The sequence below is a fragment of the Juglans microcarpa x Juglans regia genome, chromosome 2D, assembly GCF_004785595.1.
Source record: "Juglans microcarpa x Juglans regia isolate MS1-56 chromosome 2D, Jm3101_v1.0, whole genome shotgun sequence".
Taxonomy (NCBI): domain Eukaryota; kingdom Viridiplantae; phylum Streptophyta; class Magnoliopsida; order Fagales; family Juglandaceae; genus Juglans; species Juglans microcarpa x Juglans regia.
This window is the reverse complement of record NC_054596.1, coordinates 7208546-7235852: the sequence shown is the minus strand read 5'-3', so window position 1 is coordinate 7235852 and position 27307 is coordinate 7208546. Positions and strand designations below refer to the sequence as shown.

The window sequence follows — 27307 nt, the reverse complement described above, 5'->3', positions numbered from 1 at the left end:
TTTTAGCAATAACCATAAACACTGAATTGTGCAAGATATTTCCTGGCATGATCTTTGTAATAACACGAATATAGGCTGCTGCTAGCATACCATGTTCATTATTCATTTATCTTCGTGATCTAATAATAATAATAATAATTGCACAGAGAATGAACATAAAGGTGAGTTAACTTGTAGTACGTTGTATAGCTCCCAAGATCTTTGTAAATGAGCATCGCAACTCAAAAAATCTCGAAAGAAACATTACAAGGTCGTCAGTTCGATCCAGTACATGCATCAATGATGGATGTTTAGTGCATTAAAATCATGACCCCTTGCTTGAGAGACAGTGTATTGTAAATATAGATAACTACTCCATGTTCAAAATGAAACATTTATCTCTATTCAAGGAGCTATTAAATAAAAGAGAAGAGATGAAGAACTCAAAGGTTGGTATAGAATGCGAGTAAAGCTAGATACAGTATTTATGTGTAAGTCTTACTCATTTTCTTTAAAAGAGAATGGATTTCACTATAAAAAAAAATAAAAAAAATAATTTAAATTTCATACTTACCGATTCTTTTTCAAAAAATGAAATATATATTCTAGAATTACAAATTTTATTTATTTAAAAAAAAAATTATTCTCATTGATCAAATTTATTACCTTATGCCCCACGTCTTAAGAAGAATAAGAGAATAAAAAAAAAAAAACTGTAGGTAGTCATGAATCCCGAAACTATCATAAACTCAAAATCTAGGTAGTCATGATGGGCTAAAAGGCACTCATCTAGGAAGCCATTAATGCAGCGGATGGTGGTGCCGTTGTTGATCTCCTTCATTGAAGTAGAAGCCGTAGCTCCATGAGGGCCATTGATAGGCCAAAAAAGCTATTTACAACCGGTTGGGGATCCGGCGCGTAATCGAGGCCTACGTGGCACGGTTTCAAAATGTCGTCGTCCTAATTTAAAATGAAGACGCGCAAATACAACTTATTTGATACACTGATTTCTGAACTCAAATAGAAGTTTAGAGCTTTCTTTCTGTTAAAAGTTACATTAAAAAAGGCTAAAGTCATAACAGAATAGTAAAACCAAACCAAGTAAACATCAATCTGTACCTTCCATTTCCATGATCCTGTGAAAGCAACATAATTTGGGATACTAACATCACCAAGGTATAATGAATCATTAGCACTTCCAGAACTTATATAGTGAACAATTGCTTTAATATCAAACGTGTCAAGAAGGATTTGCACAGTTATACAAGTGAACAATTCTTTAGATTCTTCTCTAATTTGTTCATACAAGAAGCTTGTTGGGTTATCTCTACAATTTTCACATTCCCATTTGCTCTTGCTTCAGTGTTTGTTGCTAATATTTCTTTCACGCATTTTATCAAACAGGTAAAATGCAACAGCTCGAGTAAACAGCTAAAATGCAACAGCTCGGGTACAAGCTCCACCATCACAACAAGTAAGTATACAAGGGGGTTCAAAATCAGGTTGGATGAGATTTGGACCCGATATTCAGTCCAAATCGCAGCAAAACCGTGGCCAAATCCGAAATGAAATGCGAAGTATAGGAAGCGGAGGAGAGAAGAAATCCATAAAAACGAAGCTCACCTCCTCGCTCAGTGACCAGTGTGCTTTCGGACCCGTAAAGAAGGCGACGGCGGCGACCACAGACCAAGATACAATCAGAGGAAACGTTTCGGGGGTTCTTCGAAAGATTGTTTCTGGTTTGGGTTTCAGTTTGAGTTTGGGTTTCACTCGGTTTGGGTTTCAGTTTGAGTTTTTTCTTCTTTTTTTTTAATTATTTAATTATCGGCTGACGTGGCACGTCAGCCGGTTTCGAGCCGGTTTCGCGCCGGTTCCGCGCCGACGATTGCAAGCAGAAGAACTGTTAATAGGCGGAGCCATGAGCATAATAATAACTAGGAGGAAGGCAAGTAAGGTAACCTTCTTTACACTAATTTCCATGCTTTCTATTTCTGCTCTGATCTCTTCTTGATCTCCGTATTTTATATAATGTGCTAATAGGACTCAGTTTGTCTCATGGTAGCTGCACTTTACAGCCGGTGCGATTGTGGTGGTTGAAGCGGCAATGACAATATCAAGATAGCCTTTGCAAACCTTACGTGACAATATTAAGACGGTCTGATTCAATCAGAGTCGAGTTTTTTTGGGCCAAGTTGGTATACACAGACGGTAATTGAAGTCGTGGAAGTTGAAATTCACATGAATTAATCGTTCATATATTCCTCCATCTTCAACTTAAAAATCTCGAAATATTTGTTTTATTAGATTAATGGTTGTTTTAGATGAAACAAATTTCACGTAGGTACGTGTGCTTTTTTTTTTTCTTTTTCAAATTTAATACTGCGTTCAGTCTTGTGTTCTACGAAATGAATTTGAGTGTTGTGTTCTAGCACTACTGTTGGGGAAATCAACACAGCGGAAGGAATAAAAATGGAAATAAAAGAGTACACTCATGCACTCAGTGACACCAAGAATTTAACGTGGTTCGGCAACTGCCTACATCCATAGAAAAGAGCTTCACTATTAAATAGTATAACACAAAAAAATATTACAGAGGAGGAGGATCACACTTCACTCAACTCAACTCTCTTCTTTTCTCTCAAAGCTCTCCAGGCTCTCTCTCTTTTCTCTTGGGTGTATGAAGCTCTCGTATGAAGTTTCAATTTATAGATGCCTCGCTTCACGTATGAATGCATTTATTTACATTCAATGGACAGTTGAGCGCTGGGCGCTGGAGGTTGAGCAGCTTGGGCAGGGACTTCAACAATTCTCCCCCTTCATGCCCATTTACTTGGATGCTCTCCATCCCAGCTATGTCTCTGCATAGCTCAAGCTTTTTACTTGTAACCACCTTCGTTAGATTCTCTTTCGTATGGATCTTCACAAGCTTCAACAGATGTTGTTCTATTGCTTCACGTATCCAATGATAGCGTATGTCAATATGCTTAGTGCGGGAATGGTACATTGAGTTCTTGCTCAAATCTAGAACACTTTGACTATCACAATGTAAATGTACCTTGTAGTCTTCTTGACTAACCCCTAGTTCTTGGAGAAAACGTTTCATCCACAACATCTCTTTCCCAGCTTCCGCTGCAGCAATGTGCTCTACCTCTGTTGTAGATAATGCAACACACTTCTGCAATTTGGACTGCCAAGAGACAACTCCTCCTGCAAAAGTGAAGAGAAATTCTAAAGTAGATTTCCTGCTATCCAGATCTTCTGCCATATCTGAATCTGTATAGCCTTCCAAAACTGGTTTAGCTCTCCCAAAACACAAGCACATCTTCGATGTACCTTTTAGGTACCTGAGAATCCACTTGACTGCTCCCCATTGATCCTTTTCTGGATTTGAAAGGAATCTGCTCACCATGCCTACAACATGAGCAATATTTGGTCTGGTACAAACCATTACATACATCAGGCTTCCTACTGCTGAAGAGTAGGGGATTACTTCCATTTCTTCAATCTCTTTCTTTGAAGAAGGACACGAGCTCTTGCTCAACTTGAAGTGGTTAGCAAGTGGAGTATTGACTGGCTTAGCATCTCCCATGTTGAAACGTCTGATGACCTGTTCAATATATTTTTGTTGTGATAGCCACACCCTTTTGGTTTTCCTATTACGAACAATCTTCATGCCCAAAATTTACTGTGCTGGGCCTAAGTCTTTCATGTCAAAGGACTTGGATAGTTCATTCTTTAGTTTGTTAATCATGGATCTATTCTCACCAGCGATTAACATATCATCAACATAAAGAAGGAGTATGACAAACTTGTCATCCTGGAACCTTCGAACATAGACACACTGATCTGCAACAAGTCTCTTGTAACTATAACTCATCATGAATGAGTCGAACTTCTTGTACCATTGCCTCAGCGCTTGCTTGAAGCCATATAGACTCTTCTTTAGCTTGTAGACTAAGTGATCTTTCCTTGGAGTTTCAAACCCTTCTGGTTGCTCCATATAGATTTCCTCCTCCAAATCTCCATGGAGAAAGGCTGTCTTCACATCCATCTGTTTGAGTTCCAAATTCAAGCTGGCTACCAATCATCGTATTGACATCATTTTCACCACTGGGAAAAATATCTCGTCAAAGTCGATTCCCTTCTTCTGCTGGAATCCTTTGACAACCAATCTGGCCTTGTGCCTTATCAGCTTTCCTTGGCCATATTTCTTCAGCTTGAACACCCATTTGTTCTTTGGGGCTTTCTTTCCTTCAGGAAGTTTCACAAACTCATAAGTCTGATTTTTCTGCAAAGAACTCATTTTTTCTTGCATTGCCTGCTCCCATAGGCTTCTATCAGCATGAGTTTGAACTTCCTGGAAGCTCTCTGGCTCCCCCTCATCAGTAAGCAGAATATAGCCTGATTCCGGATATCTCCTTGACGGAATCAGTAGGCGGCCTATTGCCGATCTTCTTGGTTGAGCTTTATCAACCAAAGGAGGTTCATCACCATCTAACCCTTGTGGTGGTTCACTAGCTGCTGGTGGAGAGGGTTCTTGATCCCCCTGCTAGACACTTTGAGCTTCTTTTTTTGCTTTTGGATCTCGATCCTCCATATTCTTATTATCTGTGGTGAACTATAATGGTGCAGGATGTGGAGTATAGGAACTAAGCTCTACTGACATCGAGGAAGCTTCAGTTCCTATATGTTGGTTTTCATGGAACACAATGTCCCTACTTCTGACAATTCTCTTTGTCGCTGGATCCCATAACTTGTATCTCATCTCCATATCCAACAAAGATACATGGAGTTAACTTGACATCGAGCTTCTGTCTCAGCTCCTTCGATATGTGTGCAAAGGCTTTGCACCCAAACACTCTTAGGTGAGAGTAAGAGACATCCTTTCTAGACCAAACATTTTTCAGAAACTTCAAATTCCAGTGGTGCAGAAGGTGATCTGTTGATCAGGTAACAGGCAGCACGAACAACTTCAACCCAGAATGGCTTTGGTAACTTGGCCATACTGAGCATGCATCTTGTTCTTTCAATGATAATCCGATTAATTTTTTCAGATACACCATTGTGCTGATGGGTATATGTGACCGTCTTCTCATGTCGAATATCGCGATCAGCACAGTATGCAGCGAACCTTTTGGAAATATATTCATCTCCGTTGTCCGTTCGCATGCACTTCAACTTTTTTCCCGTCTCTTTTTCCACTAGGGTGTGGAAATTCTTGAAGTGCTTGAAGACCTGATCCTTTGATTTCAACACATATACTCATACCTTTCGTGAAACATCATTAATGAATATCACGAAGTATCTGTTACCTCCCAATGACTCTTCTTCTATGGGACCACATACATTAGAGTGTACCAGACTCAACAATTTTGATATTCTCTTCGTAGAGGAATTGAACGAGACTCTGCGTTGTTTGCCAAACAAACAGTACTCACAAGGGTTTAACGTTGTTCCTTTGGCAACTTTGATGAGTGCCTTTTTCACAAACATATCCAACTATTTTTCACCCATGTGTCTGAGTCTCTTGTGCCACAAATTCGGTGATGCCTAGTCTTCTACTACATTGAGGCTATCAAAACCAATCTTCACATGGGTTTTCTACAACATACCGCCAATATGTCCTCGGGCGACAACCATGGCACCTTGTGACAACTTCCAAGTGCCATTGCTGAAGTAGCTGTCATAGCCCTGTCGAATAAGGGCTATTCCCGAAATCAGGTTGAGCCGAAGGTCAGGAATGTGTCGAACATCTTTCAACAACACCATGGTGCAATCAACTTTGGTTTTTATCTGCACTTCGCCAACTCCCACGATCTTCGAGGAACTGGCGTTCCCCATCCTTACCGTACCAAAGTTTCTTACTTTGTACGTAGTGAAAAATTCACTATGAGAAATGGCGTGGTATGATGTTTTTGTATCTACCACCCACTCAATATCATGGCTTGCAACGTGCAGACACGTCTTGTCACTAGTGGAGAGTATTGCCACATCTCCCGAAAGAGTGACAAGGGTTTCACCATCTTCTTTCTTCAGCTTACTGCTTTGACCTCGCTCCCTTAAAAACTCGCGGCAGTGTTTCCTCTTGTGGCATTCTTTGCCACAATGGTAACACTTCATGTTACCCGTCTGCTAGTTCCTACTACTGCAGAACCTTCCATGTGGTTGAGACTTCCCTCTGTTTCTACCTCCACTTCTCCCTTTGTCATTACCTTGAGGCCTTTCTCTACTCTCGGTGACAAGGACATGAGTTTGATTCATGCTTGTCTCTTTTCGTTTGGCCTCCTCATTAAACAGGGCATCCTTAACCATCATCATGGTAAGTTTGCCATCTGGAGTAGAGTTACTTAGGGAGACCACCAGTGTCTCCCAACTGTTTGGTAATGAATTGAGAAGTAATAGGGCTTGTTCTTCATCACCAGGATTCAGGTTGATGGACCCAAACTAGTTAACTAGGTTTTGAAACTCGCTAGTGTGCTCAGCAACAGAGGTGTCACTTTTCAATTTCAAGTTAACAAGCCATCTCATCAAGAGGGCCTTGTTTCTAGCAGTCTTAGCCTGATACATATCCTCCAACTTTTTTCAGAGGTTATATAAATCTATCTCCTAGGCCATGTGGTGAAAAATACTATAGTCAATCCATTGCCTGATCTGACCGATAGTCTTCTTGTGCATCTTTTTCCACACTTGATTCGTAACTTCATCTGGCTTCTTCCCGTCATCTTCCAAGGGGTCAGACAGATCTTTACAATTCAAGAGATCCTCCACCTGAGGTCTCCAAAGACTGTAGTTTGAGGCAGTCAGTTTTATCATGGAGCCTGATGCTGAATCCTTCATGGATTTAGACTGATTCTAAAAACAAAATGCAAGTACAGGATCTTTGAGGTGGAATATAGCAAAACGGACAACACCGTTGTTTACGGAACACCTGATTTAGTTGGAAACAAGTTTTGTTTCATCAAAATCGTACTCAAATAGCACAAGGAATATGAGCAAAAGAATCACAACAGGAACTCGCGCGTGCAGCCCGTGGCGCAACAAACAGCGCGTAGACGCGTGTTCTTCACGAGCCGAAACCTCACTGGTGCGCGTGGAACGCGTAGGAGTGTGTAACTCACGTGCCTCCCTAGAGTCAGGGCGCGTGAGGCGTGTGTAAGTCAAGCGCAATGACTCTCTCTGGAGCGCGTGCGACGGGTGTCGAGAGTGGGGATCACACGCGTGAGCCTCTCCTAGGCCCGTGTGGCTCGTGTTAAGAGTGGGGATCACGCGCTCGTACCTCTCCTGGGCGCGTGTGGCGTGTGTCGAAAGTGGGCTCACTCTCCGATCTTCAGATGACGGGTAGGGGAGCGTGCGACGTCCGTTCGGCCTCTGGTTTTCACCGCTTTTCTTGTCTCGATGAGACGAACACAGTGGTATGCTCAAATTTGAAAACTGAGCTACACACTAAAAACGAGTTTTCTTAAAAAACTCCTCCCAACAATCGCAATGATACCACTGTTTGGAAAAATTAACACAACGGAAAGAATAAAAGCGGAAATAAAAGAGTGCACTCATGCACTCAGTGACACTAAGAATTTAACGTAGTTCGGCAACTGCCTACATCCACAGAAAAGAGCTTCACTATTAAATAGTAGAACACAAGAAAATATTACAGAGGAGGAGGATCACACTCAACTCAACTCAACTCTCTTCTTTTCTCTCAGAGCTCTCCGGGCTCCCTCTCTTTTCTCTTGGGTGTCTGAAGCTCTCGCATGAAGCTTCAATTTATAGATGCCTCGCTTCCCGTATGAATGCATTTATTTGCATTCAATGGACAGTTGAGCGCTGGGCACTGGAGGTTGAGCAGCAAGATGACTGCTTGCTTGGGCAGGGACTTCAACAGCTACTAGCTAGTAGCTGTCAAGGTTTTTGCACGCTCACCACCCAAGCTGTAGTACTTTTCCTGTAGTCTTCCATACACCAGAAGTGCCCCCAACTGCCAACCCATTCTACCCAATACTACAAGAAAATTTTTTATTTGTGATCAATTATTTCTTATAAAAATAACTATTTTTTTATTAAAATTAATCTATTTTTATAGTAAATAATCCTTCTCGTTATAAATAACTCGTCTCAAATCTTCCCTTTTTTAGTAATTAAAGTGCTTCCTTCCGCCAATTCAATTGCCCAAACTCCAAAAGTAATTAAGTGGTAGGCCAGACGTGAATAGATAGAAGATAACGAAGCCACAGATTACTAGCCTTGGTGATGGCTCCGCAGACCATGCACCTAGTCTTTCTCGACAAAGTATCACTTCAGGTATAATGAACCCCCATCAAAGAAAAAAAAAAAAAGAAAAAAAAAGAAGGTTTTCGCACCTTTGAACAAGGAAAATTTCCCAAGTAGTAAAATATGTGTAAAGCATGGCATTTGAAGTTCTTTAGGAAGAAATTTAACGAAGAATTCTATCCCCATCATTCTCTTAATTACTATTCCTTCCCCATCCCTTAGATCATGATGATCAGTAATGAATGATATTAAATTCTTTTCCGATCAAGAAAAACTGTTTTATAAATTGTTCATCATTTTCATATTAAAATAAACTGTATCACATATCAAGGAATGCACATTTTCTTCCAAAATTCTAGCATAGTCACAAACTACACAACAGAAACCCAAGCTGGCGTATAAAGGGGGTGGGCAATGGGGGCAGATTATATATTTGATGAGGAGGAAGTCCACAATCGAGGAATTAAAGTGATTAGGGATACAAAGTATTTCTCAAACAACGCTCAAATTAATAATATAATTAATTTTTGTCTATCATTATTTTTCTAGATTTCTCACAGTATATTTTGATGGGCGGTTTCTAGTTAATTAGTACGAAACAAATTTGCCACTGTCGATATCTCGGATACAAGAAGGTATGCATAGGTGCAAAAGAAGATCAGCTAGAAGATCAGTAGACAGAAGAGAATCGATGGAAACCTAGCTCACGAATCATGATCTCCCATTCCAAAGTTCAATGGATGCTAGCTAACCGTCTCAATGCTGAAATCATTTCGTGGTGGGTAATCAACAGTACTACCAATCAAACAAAATTCTACCCCGCTCAGAAATCAACACTAAACAAAGCAAGTCTACCACACTAATGATGAATGCAATCATGACCAGTCGGCCTCCAGCTCCAGGTTTTCCAACCCACATTCGGCCCCCAACTCTCCCATCCACTACTGGTCATGCCCACCTCCCAACCCACTCAACAAAGTGCATCTTCCACTAAGTATTCACACAATATATATCCTTCTAGAGTAACCACTGCTTCTTCAGTTAAGAATTAAGCCATTAATTAAAAAATAATTCTTATATTTGGAGTTCTTCACACTGCTCGTACCATCCACGCCACACATTATTTGGTCATTAATGATGAAAATAGATCGAAGACCTTAAGAAGTTAATGATGAAGGCTTCATGGACCACTCACCTGCACCATCAAGCGCTCCAGGTCAAGCAGCCTCTCAGCTTTCTAATCTCAAAAATCGTAATTAAGCATAGAAAGAAAATTTCATTGGCCGATCGAATTCCCCACTCACCGGGATTGCAAGACTTTATTCTGTTAAAATAGTGCCGTCATTATGCTCTTCAGTTGTGATAGTGCACATTACTCGTATGATTTTTTTGAAGTTAAATTGGTGTACGTATATGACACGATATGTATCATATATATCAGGTTTAGATGCGAGTGGGTTTATATAGACTCCACGTTAACATTTTATTTGTATACAGCCATACCTTACCAATGATAAGGTTCCCATCTCTCTAGCTCTCTCTTCCGCAATGACTAATCCCAACTGCAATAATTTTTGTAAGCCAACCCTTTCAAATCTCTCCACAATCTTTCTCTCGTTCTTGCTCCACTTTCTCATCCGCCCTATTGCCGGGGAATTGGCACCTCCATATACTCCTACTGAAAATATTGCCCTCTCCTGTGGTTCCTCCGGCCACTCTATCAAATCATTAGATGGTAGGACATGGATCGGAGACATTAACTCCTCAATCTTCCCCATTGAAAAATTACAAAACAACGCATCAGTTACCTCTGCGGCTGGCCAACCAACAACTTCGACCAGTGTACCTTATATCACAGCACGCGTCTCTCACTCCGAATTCACCTACGTATTCCAGGTCACTTCTGGCCAAAAATTCATCCGACTATACTTCTACCCAGCTACATACCAAAACTTTGAGCGCTCCAAAGCCCTTTTCTCTGTCAAAATTGGCCCTTACACTCTTCTTCACGAATTTAATGCATCGCTTACTGCCGATTTCGATGATAATCCTTTGGATACTATATACAGAGAATTCTGCATTAACGTGGTAGATGAGCAGTGGTTAAACATAACTTTTATTCCAAGCCCAGATACGATAGATACGTATGCATTCATCAATGGAATAGAAGTTGTATCGATGCCACCATATCTTTACTACACTAAACCCGACGATCCAGAAAATGGGTTCAAATTCATCGGAGAACCAAACCAGCGTGTGCGCATCGAAAACAACACTGCTCTGGAAATGGTATACCGCATAAACGTGGGTGCAGGTGAAATACCGCCTTATAAAGATACAGGAATGTTTCGGATGTGGTCAGCTGAGGGCGCCTACCTGACGTCCTCTGGGACAAGTGTTTTACCTGTCAACTTAACTGCCCACCTCCAGTTTACCAAAATCCCTAATTACACTGCGCCAGAAGTTGTCTATCGAACCGCACGGTCTATGGGAATGGATAATGACTTAAACAAGAAGTATATTCTCACCTGGCAGTTTCCCGTGGATTATGGGTTCATGTATATGGTAAGGTTACATTTTTGCGAGTTCGAGTCGGAGATTCGTGTAATCGGTGATAGAGTGTTCCTCATCTTCATAAATAATCAACCCGCAGAGGGAGGATTCGACGTGATAAGACAAAGTGGTGGAAACGGGGTTCCAATATATAAGGATTACGCAGTCTTGATGCCCAATGCCCAAAGAAATGAGAAGAAACTAAACCTCTCTGTCGCTTTGCAGGCAAACCCAGCTGATTGGCAAACAGCCAGAAGTGATGCTATCTTGAATGGTATTGAAATCTTCAAGTTGAGCAACGTCGACGGCAATCTCGCTGGACCCAATCTCGACCCTCGTGATATATTGACCCCAACAACCACTACGCCGCCGAGCCAATTGCACAAAAGTCGAACAAGGGTTGCAATCTTGAAAGCAATAATTGGTACTCTTGGAGGTATAGTTTTCATCGTGGCCGTGCTATCTATTGTCGGATTCTTGATTTTCAGGCGAAACAAGAGGATCAAGCAGGAGGGCTCCAGTGATGGGACAAGTTGGTGGTATCCGTTTTCGTCTTCAAAAACTAAGTCAAGGACTAGTGGCTCATCTCTTCCATCTGATTTGTGCCGTTGCTTCTCGCTGACTGAAATTAGAGCTGCGATCAATAATTTCGACGATGCTTTCATCATTGGGGTTGGGGGTTTTGGCAATGTCTATAAAGGGTATATTGATGATGGGGCCACCCTTGTTGCAATCAAACGACTGAACCCAAGGTCGAGACAAGGTGCCCACGAGTTCCAGACAGAGATTCGGATGCTCTCCCAGCTTCGCCACCTCAATCTCGTATCTCTTATTGGCTATTGCAATGAACAACATGAAATGATCCTCGTCTATGATTACATGACCCGCGGGTCGCTTCGGGATCATCTCTACAATACCGACAAACCACCTCTTTCATGGGAGCAACGACTCCAGATATGTATCGGAGCGGCCCATGGGTTGTATTATCTACACAGGGGCACAAGCCGCACAATCATTCACCGAGACGTGAAGACGACAAATATTTTGTTGGACGAAGAATGGGTGGCAAAGGTTTCTGATTTTGGTTTGTCTAAACTGGGCCCAACCGGTCATTCCATGACCCATGTGAGCACAGAGGTCAAGGGCAGCATTGGGTACTTGGATCCAGAGTATTACCGGCGTCAGCAGCTGACTGAGAAGTCCGACGTGTACTCGTTTGGCGTCGTCTTGTGTGAAGTGTTGTGCGCAAGGGCACCTTTGGTTCGCAATGCTGATAAAGAGCAAGTGAGCCTATCAGAGTTGGTCCGGAAACGCTATCGGAGCGGAAAGCTTGATCAGATAGTCGACCCATTTTTGACAGGAAAGATTTCGCCAGAGTGTTTGAGGAAATTTGGTGAGATTGCAGTAAGTTGTTTACTTGACGATGGAGTCGAGCGACCATCGATGGACGATGTGGTTGGAGACCTCGAATTTGCGCTACAACTGCAACATTCCAAAACTGGTAAAAAATCAGTAATTGGGGATCATTGTGATGGCGTTTTTACCAGTAGCAGTGGAAGCGAGCACAATGGAAAGGGTGGCAGCAGCGAACTGGAGCCGAGTTTCGGGGAAAAGGAATCATATAGCTTGATCTCTGGGACAGCGTTCTCTGATCTTGTGAATCCGAAAGGACGATAAAGATCAATATGGTATGTAACTCTTCTCAAACATAGCATAACAGCGTGCAATTAATTAATGCTTAATTAGAAAGATAAAAACTCAGCTATATATTATTAGCTTGATGCTATTATTTTCTTCAAATGACTAATTCTATATATAATTTCAAGATCTATAGGCTTACTCTTCAGCTATATTTCCAATAAAATTCAATCACCAAAAATCCATCACAATCTGTACTTAGCACATGAAACAAAACTTCCAATGTGTTGGGACGTTATGTGTGGAGCGTGGTTTATGAGCAGAAAATGCGTAACCTGTGAGTTCCCTCGATTGTCGCTTGACCTAGCGTTCGAGCAAAACTCCATCCGTGAGTTCACTCGAGGTACGCTCGACAATGGGCTCGAGCGAGACACAACCCTAGTGTTGCTCGAGAAATGTTTATTGGCTATTCGCTTGAGGCGCACTCGATATGCCTGTGAAGAGCCTTGGTCTAGTCCTTAAACATAAGTATTCCTCTCCTTAGATCCGAATGATGAAGCCACCTATACCAATCAAAGGAAACACAAGATCTCCTCCCATAAGCCTAGATCCGACAATATGAGGTTAAAGGTTGGTGTTTGAGTTGAATAAGGGTTTGGGTGTTTGGAAGGCAAGCAAGAAAATATCATAGAATTGAGTCACTCTTGTTCATGGATTGGAAAGAGCCACTCTCTACAAGGGGTTCACGAATTGCACTCTAGTAGTCCAAGTGTAGAGCAAACTACCCTAGCACCAAAAATCTGAAGAACTAAACAAGCCTAGCCGAAATTTCTAAAAGCCAAAGAATGAATAAAAATTAGGCCACAAGGCCTTTATTTATAGGGCTTTCTAGCAAAATACCTACACAAATGAAATGCTAAAAGCTAGGAAAATAAAGTCTAAAACATAGGAGATAAAGTCTAAAAGCTAGGGGATAAAGCCTAAAATGTAGGGATAGGCTTATCCCCTCTTGGTGGCCTCATGGTGTCTTGGTTCGTCTTGGCTTCATCTTGGAGTACTCTTCCTCTCTCTTTGTCTCTCTTAGAGTCAATCTTGGACTCTAGTACCTTATCTTGTGTAATCACTTGAGAGTTTTGCTTGATCTTGTCTCTATCCTCTCCAATAACCTTATCTTCTAGAAGTCTTAAGTCCCCCTCCTTTATGTCTCCTTGGTGGCCATGGCTAGCCATGGGTTGGTGGTGGCCTTGCTTGGGCCATGGCTTGCCATGGCATGCTGTAGGCTGGCCAGTGGCTAGCCTTTGGTTATGGCCTGCGTGTGGCACAGGCCACGGTGTAGTGGAGGCTGGGCCATGGCTTGCTGGTGGCATGGGTCGTGGTGCAGCCAAGGCTGGGCCACGACCTGTCATGGGTTCAAGATGCTATGGCTCGATCATGACTGAGCCACAAAGTCCTTCTAAGACCTTGCATGTCCCTACCAAGTCTTCAAACGCTACCCAATCGCTCTTATTTTCTCTCTTGACACCTTTTCTTCTAGGGTTCTTGTCAACACTGCTAGAGCGAAGGACGTAATTGTTTTCCAATTAGGGTTTTCAACGCTGTTCTCTATAAATATGTAATATTTTGACTTATTGTACACGAAAATTCTGCAGTTGCAGAGTAAACAAAAGAGAGACAAAGTGGGAGTGCATATTATGAGAAAAAAAGCCCTAGAGAGTGAGTTGAGATTGTGTGATTGTAATCTCCTCTTAATCAATAAAATTTATGCAGCTCTGTGGACGTAGTCGCGTTTCCAAACCATGTAAATTGTATGTTGTGTGATTACTTGATTGTTGCTTGCACTTGTTTGCTATTGTTGGTGTGTGTTTTTTACAACAACTAGTATCAGAGCCAAGGTTCGAGTCTGAAGGAGAACGATGGCTAGAGACAGATTGAAAGCACCCAAGATCGAAAAGTTTGATGGCATTGACTTCGAGTTTTGGAGGATGCATATCGAAAACTATCTCTATGGGAAGAGGCTCAATCTTCCACTGTTGGAAAGAAGCTAGAGAGCATGGAAGATGCTGAGTATGTCTATTGCCTAACACTTGAATGACTTTAGTACGATAAAAAATCAATTGTCTTTTGTAGAGATTGAGTTTGGTGATGAGATCAGAGCGTTGATTCTGTTGGCATCGCTGCCAAATAGTTGAGAGGCTATGAGGATGGAAGTGAGTAGTTCAGCCAACAAGATCAAACTGAATTACGATGACGTATGCGGCATGATATTTGCTGAAATGGTACGTAGAAAAGACTTTGGTAATTTCTCGAGTTTGGGATTCGCTCTAAATGTTGACAATCTGGACAGAAGACATGATAGGTTAAGCTCCAAGATTAAAGGCAAGAGCAAGAAGAGATTTGGGCAGCGGATCACTTGTTGGAGTTATGGTAAGTCGAGCCACATCAAGAGAGATTGCCAGAATCAAGAAAGTGTTGAGAATGACTCTGTGAATGCAATGACTGAAGAAATACATGATGCCTTAATCCTTGCAGTGCATAATCCGATTGATGATTGGGTGTTAGATTCAGGGGCTTCCAGGCGCTTCCTTCCATAGCACCTCATATCGAGAGATCATGCAAAACTATGTTGCTGGTGATTTTAGGAACATGTACGCGATTGATGGAGAGATACTAGATGTATTGGGAGTGGGTGATGTGCACATCACACTTCTGAATAGGGGTGTGTGGGCTTTAGAGCAAGTAAGATACGTTCCAGATTTGAAGAAAAACTTGATCTCTGCGGGACAGCTTGATGACAGTGATTATACAATATTGCTTTTTGGAGGAGCGTGGAAGATCACTAAGAGTGTGTTGGTCATGGATGTGATCTAACTCTTTGTATTTAACATCAAGTTCCAGTGATGTGTAGGGAAATATGTGGCGCCCCCAATCCCCCTTATAAAAATACACAGGGATCGAGACGCCAGGATGGTGACAACACGGTCACACATCCCAACGAAGTGCCAGTGTGTGTAAATGCAACAGTGTTCAAATAAAATAACGCAGCGGATAGTCAACTAAGTACCAGAATTTAATTACAATCAAACATCAGTAAAGATTTAAATAGCAGTTATACAGTCATCCATAAAATAATTTACAATAGTTTAAAGCTACAAACGAGTGATCCCAGATCACTCCTCAGGCGGAGCCGTCTCCTCCGGCTCGCCCTCCTCCTCCTCAGCATCAAAATCTGCGACACCACAAAATGGTCTCGCAGGTAAGTATAACCCAAACAACAATATAATACAAAATGTATTAAATGCAACTAACATGCATGCACATGAAAACATACATTTTCCACAAAACATTATTTTCCCGAAAATGATAAATTTCCAACACACACCAAAATCCCATTTTGGTCCAAATTATCCGTAAATCATTTTCCCAGAAAATGATTTACCCAAAAATCAACTCGCACTATTTTCCCAGAAAATAGTGCATTAATCCCAAATGCACCATGCATTATTTCCATATGCACCATGGTCTCCCCTATGGACCATCCGCACGTCCTGGCTTCGCAGCGGTGCTCAGTTCCGCGCCCAGCGCGTACGTGGCCAAGCACTCACACTACGCAACGAGCGATGCCCAGTTCCGCGCCCAGCGCGTAAGTGGCCAGACATCCTCTAGTCCCCGCCAGCAGAAGGACCACGGAGTCGGCACGAGACCATCTCGTCCGATCCCATTGTCGCCCGGCGACAACCCAGGGGACGTTACTCAGTATATTCCGCTCCCGAGTAACCAGAGGAGCTCCACCGAGTTAATGCCCCATCTCGGCTTGGGGTCGTGATACACACGCACCAAAAATATCATCACATAAAATCATAGCTTTTCAAATCACATGAACATGAATGCAATACACGAAAACCCAGTTTTCTTTTACAAATATGATCATGCATGAAATAATGAAATGCACATGTACCAACACAATATCCAAACCAACAAATCCAACCAACCCATCAACAACAAATATCCAATCAACCAAATCAACCAAACAACTCCAATCACAAATCCATCCGACCCCCGAACTCCTCGGACTCAGTCCGGCATGCCAAAAACACAGTGAAATGGGTTAGTGCAAAAATACATTTAAATTACGAAAGTTCTTTGGAGAAATACTTACAGTGCAATATAATAATTTTCCGAGGATCGCGAAGTTGAAAAAAGCGACGTTTGAGCAACACCACAGTGTAAAATACACTGTGGCCGTGGGTCACAAATACCCATTTTTCAACGAGGACAAACGAAGACCCAAGATTGATAGGGTAGGGCCTAGGGAGGTCGGTGAAACTAGTGGTGGTGGTGGTTTGCCGTGGGTGGCGGCGCAAGGGGCGGTTTTAGGCCCGAAAAGTGCAAATCGGAGATGGACTTGGTGGGGCTTCACCGGTGACGGATCGGAGCTGGGGTTGGGTCTAATGGGTTGCCAAGAGGCCGGGGATGAAGTGGTAGGAAGATGGTGGCCGTAGGTGGCGCGACGGCGGCGCAATGGAGGAAAATGTGCCGCGGCGTCGTGGGTTTCGTGGGCTTCGTGGAGGCTAACGGCGGCACGAACGGCGGTGATACTGGTGGGGTAGGACGGCCGGCGGCTGGGGAAGCGGTGGAGCCGGGCGGTGTCGACCACCGCCGGCGGACGGCGGCGCAGCTGGTGGACAAGGGAAACGGGCGGAGGAGAGGGGAGGAGAGAGAGGAATCGCGCGGGAGAGGAAGGAATAAGGAGAAAAGAAAAAAAGAAAAAAAAGAGGAAAAGAAAAAGGAGAGGAAAGAAAAAGAGGGAAAAAGAAATGAGGTCCAATCCTCATAACTTGGGTCACAAAAATGATCCAACGGAAACGATTTTAAAACCACAAGTTAAATAAAATAATTTAAACGTAATGGTAAAGTCAAATTGAAATAATTAAATCCCACGGTAATTAATTTAAATATTAAAAGCAATTTAAATGCACAACAATAAATAAATATTAAGAAAGCACATAAAAATTAATTTTCACCAAATAAAAATCATAGAAATAAACTCACAAAAATCCAACCAATTTAAAATAAGAGAAATTATTTTAATTACATAAAAATAATTCCTTCAGTAAAAATACACTAAAATACGGGGTGTTACATCCTCCCCCCCTTAAAAAAAATTTCGTCCACGAAATTGGCAAGGTCCACATTAAGACTAAGACAGGAATAAGATTCAACTAAGAGCAGACTAAGAACATACCGCCAAAATAGTCCGGCAAGGCCACTCTATAAGCAACAAGCGCAACCTTCTCTACGATCAGAAAATGGCCAACACATCTTGGACATCAACAATCGCCCAAATTGAGTTCTTCCCACTAGGAGTCCTCGGCAACCCTACCACAAAATCCATAGAAATATCATCCCACTTCCACTCTGGAATAGGGAGAGGTTGAAGTCTACCTTGATGCTCAACCTTAACTAGACGGCACGTGGCACATTCCTCAATGAGCATGGCACTATCCATCATACTCATTTTAGTCCCCCAATGACACATCACGACCAGTATTCCTAGAGTGACTGCTATCCAAAAATCTCATTTCCTCGAGAACCTTAATACAACATCCAATAAATTCCAATGATCAAAAGCCCTTACAATAATATGTGCCAACTGCAATCAACTCCTATGCTCCAACTTCTAAACCTTTATTGAATTCTACTATTGGAAACCTAATAGCCACCTCCAATGTTAACCATCAATAACAAATTGCACAACCAAATGATTAATCTCCAATTACAAATATCTTCTCAAAATTCAAGTCACCGTTAATTCTTCAAATCAGCACAATTTGAACTCCTGACTACAACAAAAATACCACGCTTCTGCTGCGCACTCTGATTCGCCACATGCATAAAACATTACGTTCTCATGAAACTAACACCATCGAGTACAAGGTGGCTCCACCCTACTAACCAAAACCCTTATCACAATTTGGTAGAAAAACACTCTCTCTCCCAAAACCACGAGTTATAACTCAAATTCCTCAATTAACTTCTGCTGCCTTGATCAAAATCAAATTCTAAAAAAAATACAACCATGATCAAAGACAGAAACCCAATATCAAACAACCTCAGCATCCCAAATTGAAAATAACCAACCTCAACCCAAAATACACTCATCTCTTCTAAGATAAGAAACATACTTTAAAAGACTCAATTCCAACCTAGCGAATCAAAAAGAGTGCCTAGAGACTTCTACCTAACAACCTAAACCCGAAAGCTCACCAACTACATTCTAAACATCCTCTAATCTAACGGTGACTAAACTCACAGCGAACCACCATTGACTTCACCAAAACATTAACAAAACTTCCTTGGTAACTCGCCCACCTATTTCTACTCCAATAAGCTAGTATTAACACAACTAGTTCCTTCAATAGCACATCACTATTAACCTCAGGGCAAACCATACTGATCAAATCTTCAATCTACCAAAAGCCATTGCAAAGCACCCAAGGATCCTAATGCTTTATTAACTCACATACTTGATCATATCATTCATCGCTAACGTCTAAACTTCAACTTCCAAGATCTTTTCATATACCATACGTGACATCCCATCAATCTCTCTTCAAGTTAAATAACAATGTCCTTCATTCAACCAACTAGATGCTCAAACTCCAAAAGAAAGTATAACCTTAAAATTTAAATTCCTAGGTAACCTCAAGTCACAATTAATTCCTGAAGATAATCACAACAACTATTCCCAACCATGATTCATTGAGTAACCCACTTCAATTGCACACTTCGATCGACTCACCAAAAACTCCAAGCCAAGGTCTCTTGAATTACTACTATTGTGTCGACTCCTCTTCCACACCTACCAAAACCACTTCTTTCAAACCAAAATGAGACTAGGACCTATACTCTCCGAAATCCATAACCACTCACCACTACTATACATCAATCTTACGCACCCTTAGCCAAAACCAATAATCCTCCAAACGTGCAAGTGATCCTCATTACCATTTCCATCACTAAACCTATATCCTCGAAATCAATAAGAATCATTTCTTAAATCGTCACCATCTATTATCCTTAAAATTGGTATAAATTAAATCCTCAACCTGACACTGTAACCTCATGCTAAAAATAATTATTAACCGAACTAGATCAATATCTTCCATCTCCAAAGAAATTCTCCCCTAAAAATTCTCATATCAGTAACTCAACTCAAATCAATCCTATTTTAATTCAGCCATTCAACTCTGCAATTCTAAAACCTTAACCCAGATATAAATCATTTCCTGAAATCCTCAAGATCGATGAACTCAAATCTAAAACATTCGCCTTATAAAACTTGTAAATTCTAAAACCCCAAATGTTATCAAATTGCTTATCGAGGTCGGCAAGATCAAAAACTTCTAGTCTAAGTAATCTCTTAATTGCTTGTTGAACCTACCAGCTTAAATCCCATTAACTTATTTTCTAAAAAAAAAAACTATGGGGCCACAAACCTTAGATGAACATCTCATAAATCTAACATTGACATTCGTTGAACTTACAACCCCCTACCTCAAAGACTCATTACCTAAATTCTACGGAACCTAAATCCTCAATTATCCTAAGCAATTAAAAACTATTCCCCTCCTTAGCAACAACTTGAATACCTAATCCAAAGAGTTCTCCCAGATCCTGATATTCGAGCCTTGATATTAAAACAACCAATCACCAAGAGTTCAGGCCTACTATACCAATGTTTAAGCCTAACAATGGCCTTCTCAGTCGTACCATCTTCCTGTCATAACATAACCCTTAACCCACCTTTCAATTTCGAACAAAACAAAATAAAATAAAATTCCATAAATAAAATAACGTACGACAAAATGCATAAAACCAATGAAGTAGTTCACCATAAAATAAATATAACAATAAAATAATCCGCCATAAAATAAAACAATTAAATTAAAATGACATACAAATAAATAAATAAATAACAAAATTATTATACAATAAAATAAATAAACACCAAAATTATTATACATTAAAATAAATAAACAACAGAATTATTATATAATAAAATAAATAAAGCCGATAAAACCATACTCAACCAAAGGTAAACACTAATTAAAACAATAAAATCAAATAACGTCAATTAACATCAATTAACATAAAATAAAATAGTAATAAACTCATAATATAAAATAAATAACTTAACTTGCACCACTTAAACAAAAATTTTATTATTTTAAAATAATAAAAATAATTTTCTGGTACTATCCTAAGGGACATGTGGTTTTACCCAGAGCCGAACTGCTCTGATACCACCTGTGGCGCCCCCAATCCCCCTTATAAAAATACACAGGGATCGAGACGCCAGGATGGTGACAACACGGTCACACATCCCAACGAAGTGCCAGTGTGTGTAAATGCAACAGTGTTCAAATAAAATAACGCAGCGGATAGTCAACTAAGTACCAGAATTTAATTACAATCAAACATCAGTAAAGATTTAAATAGCAGTTATACAGTCATCCATAAAATAATTTACAATAGTTTAAAGCTACAAACGAGTGATCCCAGATCACTCCTCAGGCGGAGCCGTCTCCTCCGGCTCGCCCTCCTCCTCCTCAGCATCAAAATCTGCGACACCACAAAATGGTCTCGCAGGTAAGTATAACCCAAACAACAATATAATACAAAATGTATTAAATGCAACTAACATGCATGCACATGAAAACATACATTTTCCACAAAACATTATTTTCCCGAAAATGATAAATTTCCAACACACACCAAAATCCCATTTTGGTCCAAATTATCCGTAAATCATTTTCCCAGAAAATGATTTACCCAAAAATCAACTCGCACTATTTTCCCAGAAAATAGTGCATTAATCCCAAATGCACCATGCATTATTTCCATATGCACCATGGTCTCCCCTATGGACCATCCGCACGTCCTGGCTTCGCAGCGGTGCTCAGTTCCGCGCCCAGCGCGTACGTGGCCAAGCACTCACACTACGCAACGAGCGATGCCCAGTTCCGCGCCCAGCGCGTACGTGGCCAGACATCCTCTAGTCCCCGCCAGCAGAAGGACCACGGAGTCGGCACGAGACCATCTCGTCCGATCCCATTGTCGCCCGGCGACAACCCAGGGGACGTTACTCAGTATATTCCGCTCCCGAGTAACCAGAGGAGCTCCACCGAGTTAATGCCCCATCTCGGCTTGGGGTCGTGATACACACGCACCAAAAATATCATCACATAAAATCATAGCTTTTCAAATCACATGAACATGAATGCAATACACGAAAACCCAGTTTTCTTTTACAAACATGATCATGCATGAAATAATGAAATGCACATGTACCAACACAATATCCAAACCAACAAATCCAACCAACCCATCAACAACAAATATCCAATCAACCAAATCAACCAAACAACTCCAATCACAAATCCATCCGACCCCCGAACTCCTCGGACTCAGTCCGGCATGCCAAAAACACAGTGAAATGGGTTAGTGCAAAAATACATTTAAATTACGAAAGTTCTTTGGAGAAATACTTACAGTGCAATATAATAATTTTCCGAGGATCGCGAAGTTGAAAAAAGCGACGTTTGAGCAACACCACAGTGTAAAATACACTGTGGCCGTGGGTCACAAATACCCATTTTTCAACGAGGACAAACGAAGACCCAAGATTGATAGGGTAGGGCCTAGGGAGGTCGGTGAAACTAGTGGTGGTGGTGGTTTGCCGTGGGTGGCGGCGCAAGGGGCGGTTTTAGGCCCGAAAAGTGCAAATCGGAGATGGACTTGGTGGGGCTTCACCGGTGACGGATCGGAGCTGGGGTTGGGTCTAATGGGTTGCCAAGAGGCCGGGGATGAAGTGGTAGGAAGATGGTGGCCGTAGGTGGCGCGACGGCGGCGCAATGGAGGAAAATGTGCCGCGGCGTCGTGGGTTTCGTGGGCTTCGTGGAGGCTAACGGCGGCACGAACGGCGGTGATACTGGTGGGGTAGGACGGCCGGCGGCTGGGGAAGCGGTGGAGCCGGGCGGTGTCGACCACCGCCGGCGGACGGCGGCGCAGCTGGTGGACAAGGGAAACGGGCGGAGGAGAGGGGAGGAGAGAGAGGAATCGCGCGGGAGAGGAAGGAATAAGGAGAAAAGAAAAAAAGAAAAAAAAGAGGAAAAGAAAAAGGAGAGGAAAGAAAAAGAGGGAAAAAGAAATGAGGTCCAATCCTCATAACTTGGGTCACAAAAATGATCCAACGGAAACGATTTTAAAACCACAAGTTAAATAAAATAATTTAAACGTAATGGTAAAGTCAAATTGAAATAATTAAATCCCACGGTAATTAATTTAAATATTAAAAGCAATTTAAATGCACAACAATAAATAAATATTAAGAAAGCACATAAAAATTAATTTTCACCAAATAAAAATCATAGAAATAAACTCACAAAAATCCAACCAATTTAAAATAAGAGAAATTATTTTAATTACATAAAAATAATTCCTTCAGTAAAAATACACTAAAATACGGGGTGTTACAAAATACAAGATTGCAAAAAGGCAGGCCTTGTCATGCAAATCATATGAGGAAGAAAAAATGAGTCAGTTTTGTCGTTCATCATCTCAGCCTGGGGAAGTTGGCTAAGGTTGTCAGGATCAGTTGTATACCATATACTCCTAGTGTAGTGGGTGTTATGAGTAGCCCAGTAGATGTGCTGACTAAGGGTGATACACGTGAGAGATTGAAGTTGGGCTCAATTTTAGTGCGTCTTCTGGCTTGAAGATGGGAGCTATGAGCTACAGAGGTGATAGGGCTTGGCTAGTAATAATGGTTGGTATGTGGAGAACCAATCTCCAAGTGGGAGATTATTGGGTTGCATGCGGAGCCTGGTTCGTAAGCAGAAAAGGAGTAACTCGTGACTTCCCTCGACTTGGTGTTCGGGCGAAGCTCAACCTGTAAATTCGCTTAAGATGTGCTCGACAGTGGGCTCAAGTGAAATTCAACCCATGAGTTCGCTAGAGTCTCGCGCAACAGTGGGCTCGGGCAAAACATAAACCCTAGTGTTCGCTCAAGCTATGCTTGACACACCGCTCGAGCCAATATTCATTGGTTGTTCGCTCGAGGCGCACTCTACATGCCACTCTAGCAAATAACGTAATTTTTTGCCAATTAAGGTTTTTAGCTCCGTTCTCTATATATATGTAATATTTTTACTTATTGTACACAAAAATTCAGTAGTTGTAGAGTGAACAAAAAAGAGGCAAAGTGTGAGTGCATATTGTGGGAGAAAAAGCCCTAGAGCGTGTGAGTTGAGATTATGTGATTGTAATTTTCTTTGAATCAATAAAATTTCTGCAACTATGTAAACGTAGGCACGTTGGTAAACCACATAAATTATGTATTGTGTGATTGCTTGATCGTTGTTTTTATTTGTTTTTCATTGTTAGTGTGTCTATTTTTCACAATACAATGAAGTTCCAGCTTTGCATTAAACAAAATTTCCCTATTGCCATCGGTCAATATATAAATTAGCAAGTCGACTGGCCTTCAATTTATGTTCTTCAGGAAAGATATTTATGTAAAGTTGGGTTATTTGACCGTCCAAGAAATTTTGCTTAGATTATTTGATATCTACTACGCTAGACGTTTTTAAAATTATCAGTAGATTTATGAAGGTTCTCAAAATATCTCACTTTACAGTGTGCAAAGAGAGTATTAAGACACATTAGAGGCACATAGATTGACTCTTCATAATGCTGTAAAGCCAACTACATACATGATGTCTATAACAAATTACATTTTGATAGAGAACATAATGATCAAAGTATGCATGCAGTCCATGAGAGAGATTATGATATCTTACAGCAAGGTGCTTTGACCATAAACCCTTACTAATGTCCATGACAGTGGGAAATTTTCAAAACAAGAAGAGATGTCTTATTCAAATATGATGCTAATTGGGCTACTATGGAAGGGTGTGGAAAGTTAATTGACTAGGTGTGGTCAAATGGAGTAAATACAATGCATCCCTTGATGGGGGTCCAAGAGTCTTTAAAAATATGCAATGGTGCTTTGATTCAGTGGAGTAAGGGGTGGCTAAAGTCTGTGCAAAAGAAATCAGCTACAAATCTAATTAGTTGAGAAAGCTACAAGATGACAAAGGCCCCCATAATTTTGTAAGGATTAAATGGCTATAGAATGAAATAGGTATGTTCTTAGAACTGGAGGACCTGAAGTGGAAGCAGAGGGCTAAAAGAAACTGGTACCTCATTGGGGACAAAAATACAAAGTTTTTTCATGTATATGCATCCCAGAGAAGAAGGAAGAACCAAATAAAGTCGGCGGTAGTTGATTCTAATTCAAGAATGAGAGTAGAACATGAGGAAATAGCTGAAGCATTTAAGAAGCATTATGAAGGGATATTTCAATCCACCTGGCCCACCAAAGAAATGCTATCAGCTTGTTTACACTCGATGGAAGGGAAAGTGATTGAGGAAATGAATGAGAGGCTATTGAGGGAATTCACAAAGAAGTGGAGGCAGATATGTTCCAAATAGGACCTCTAAAATCTGCAAGGTCTGAAGGATTTAGGGCATGTTTCTGTCACAGATTCTGGAGTAAAGTGGAGAATCAAGTGTGTAATGCAGTCTTAGCTCTTCTAAAAGGGGTTGAAATGGACCTAACCATCAACTCTACTTATATTGTGTTGATACCTAAGGTGAACGAGCCTCTCGCTGTTACATATTATAGGTCTATTAGCCTATGCAATGCATTGTATAAAGTCATTGCAAAGACCTTGGCTAATAGGCTAAAACATGTACTCAATGTTGTTATCTCAAGTAACCACAATGCATTCATGCTTGGTAGACTCATCTCTAATAGCATTGTGTAGCCTATGAGTTCCTTCATTACCTGAAGAATAGGAGGTATGGGAAAGTGGAGAATATGGCTATAAAGTTAGACATGTCAAAGGCATATGACAGGTGAAATGAAGTCATTTGGAAGAAGTTTCTCTTATTTGCTGATGATTGTGTTTTGTTTGACAGAGCGAAGTTGGAGGAATGGAAGAAAATCAATAGCCTACTCGAACTGTATGAGAAAGGCTCAGAGCAATGTCTCAATAAACAAAAGACTTCCATTTTCTTTAGCTCGAACACAAAGGTTAATGAAAGGAAACTGATTCAAAGAAAGGTGGCAGCAAAAGTCAGCAACTGCTATGAGAAATACCTAGGACTTCTAGCCATGGTGTGAAGATCAAAATACAATAACTTAGAGATATTAAGGATAAGGTGTGGCAGAAGATAAACAATTGGAAAAACCAATTTCTATCCTCCTCTAGTAAGGAAATCCTTCTAAAAGTTGTGATTCAATCAATACCTAATTACCACATGAGTGTCTTTAAGCTACTTGCAAAGTTGTGTAAAGAAATATTAGCCATGATGGCTCGTTTCAGGTGGGGCTTTAAACATGAGGATGGGAAAGTACAACGGTGTAGATGAGTAGAATGGGGGAACCAAAATTTCATGGAGGGATTGGGTTCAGGGATTTGGAGAGTTTTAACCAAGCTCTACTTGCAAAGCAATGTTAGAGGATTTTGACAAACCCCATCTCCTTGGCTGCAAGGATCATAAAGGAGAAATATTTCAAATATATTGAGTTCTTGAAGGCAAACTTAGGCGAGGGGCCTTCTTTGATCTGTAGGAGCTTATGGGGAGTAATGAATTTACTCAAAGAGAGACTTATTTGGAGGGTGTGGAATGGTAGAGATATCAGAATCTGAGATGACAGATGAATCACAAGACCTTCCACTTGTTGCCTACAATCCTCAATAAAGAGATTTGATTGTTACTCAAGAGTTGTGGAGTTTATTGATGAAGAAATGGGTTGTTGGAAAGAAGATGTTATCAAAGACACTTTAAATGAAGAGAAAGATGAACTGTTTTGTAACATACCCTTTAGCCTTTATGGTTTAAAGGACAAGCAAATTTGGGGAGACATGAAAGATGGACATTTCAATGTAAAAAGTGCAAATCATTCGGATATGAGTAGAAGAAAGAGAGTGAAGGGAGAAGCCTCTTGTTGTGTAATGGGAAGTGAAAGATGGAATCCTGTTTGGAGGTTGAATACTCCAAGTGTTGTGAAGACTTTCATTTGGAAAGCTATCAATAATTGTCTCCCTACAAGAGTGAACCTGACTAAAAGGAAGATTATTGAGAACCCCTTGTGCCCAATATGTGAAAGAGAGGAGGAAACAATTTGTCACACCCTTTGGAGCTGTCTAGCTACATCTGATGTGTGGACTGAATCTATAAGCCCTATCCACAAATGGTCCAGCAATGAAGTTGATTTCATAGTGTTATGGAAGAAGCTATCTCTGAAACTTATGCAAAATGACTTGGATGTTATAGCAATTATCATGAGGAGGCTTTGGACCAGAAGAAACAAATTATTTTTGAGAGGACCTTCTCTAGTCCTAGAGTGGTGGTGAAACAAGCAAGCGAGAGTCTTGATGAGTTCACACAGGCATATGATAGCTTAGGGGGGTCAAAAGTTGTTGGGAGTGCTGACAAGGGCATGGCTAAGTGGAGACCGCCTTGGGAGTGGTGTCAAAGTCAATTGGGATGCTGCACTTGATACAGGAAACAAAAAGATGGGTACAGGAATTGTTATTAGAGACTCTCAAGGGGAGATTTTGGTTTCTCTATGCATGAGTAGGAAGGAAGTTACACACCCGAAGATTGCAGAAATATTAGAGTTATGGAGGGCTTTGAAATCATGTGCTGAACTCAACTAGTACTTTAATTCTGTCACATTTGAAGGTGATGCTTTAGAAGTTATAAAGGCTGTGAATAATGTCGAGGAATGTTGGGC

General features: G+C 41.0%; 1 protein-coding gene across 2 annotated transcripts; it reads left to right on the top strand.

Annotated features, from left to right (window-relative positions):
* Window positions 1-9635: 9635 nt before the first annotated feature.
* Window positions 9636-27040, top strand: LOC121248249 (receptor-like protein kinase FERONIA). 2 transcript variants are annotated; one of them, XR_005937413.1, is made up of 3 exons: window positions 9636-12488; window positions 24273-24316; window positions 26476-27040. XR_005937413.1 is itself a non-coding variant. In XM_041146652.1 (3 exons), exon 1 carries the CDS (start codon window positions 9796-9798, stop codon window positions 12475-12477), a length of 2682 nt encoding a protein of 893 aa, XP_041002586.1. In that variant the 5' UTR covers window positions 9636-9795; the 3' UTR covers window positions 12478-12488; window positions 15334-15344; window positions 22975-23275. The 2 variants fall into 2 exon arrangements, 1 of the variants encoding a protein (XP_041002586.1); XM_041146652.1 differs by lacking the exons at window positions 24273-24316; window positions 26476-27040 and adding exons at window positions 15334-15344; window positions 22975-23275.
* Window positions 27041-27307: the final 267 nt, after the last annotated feature.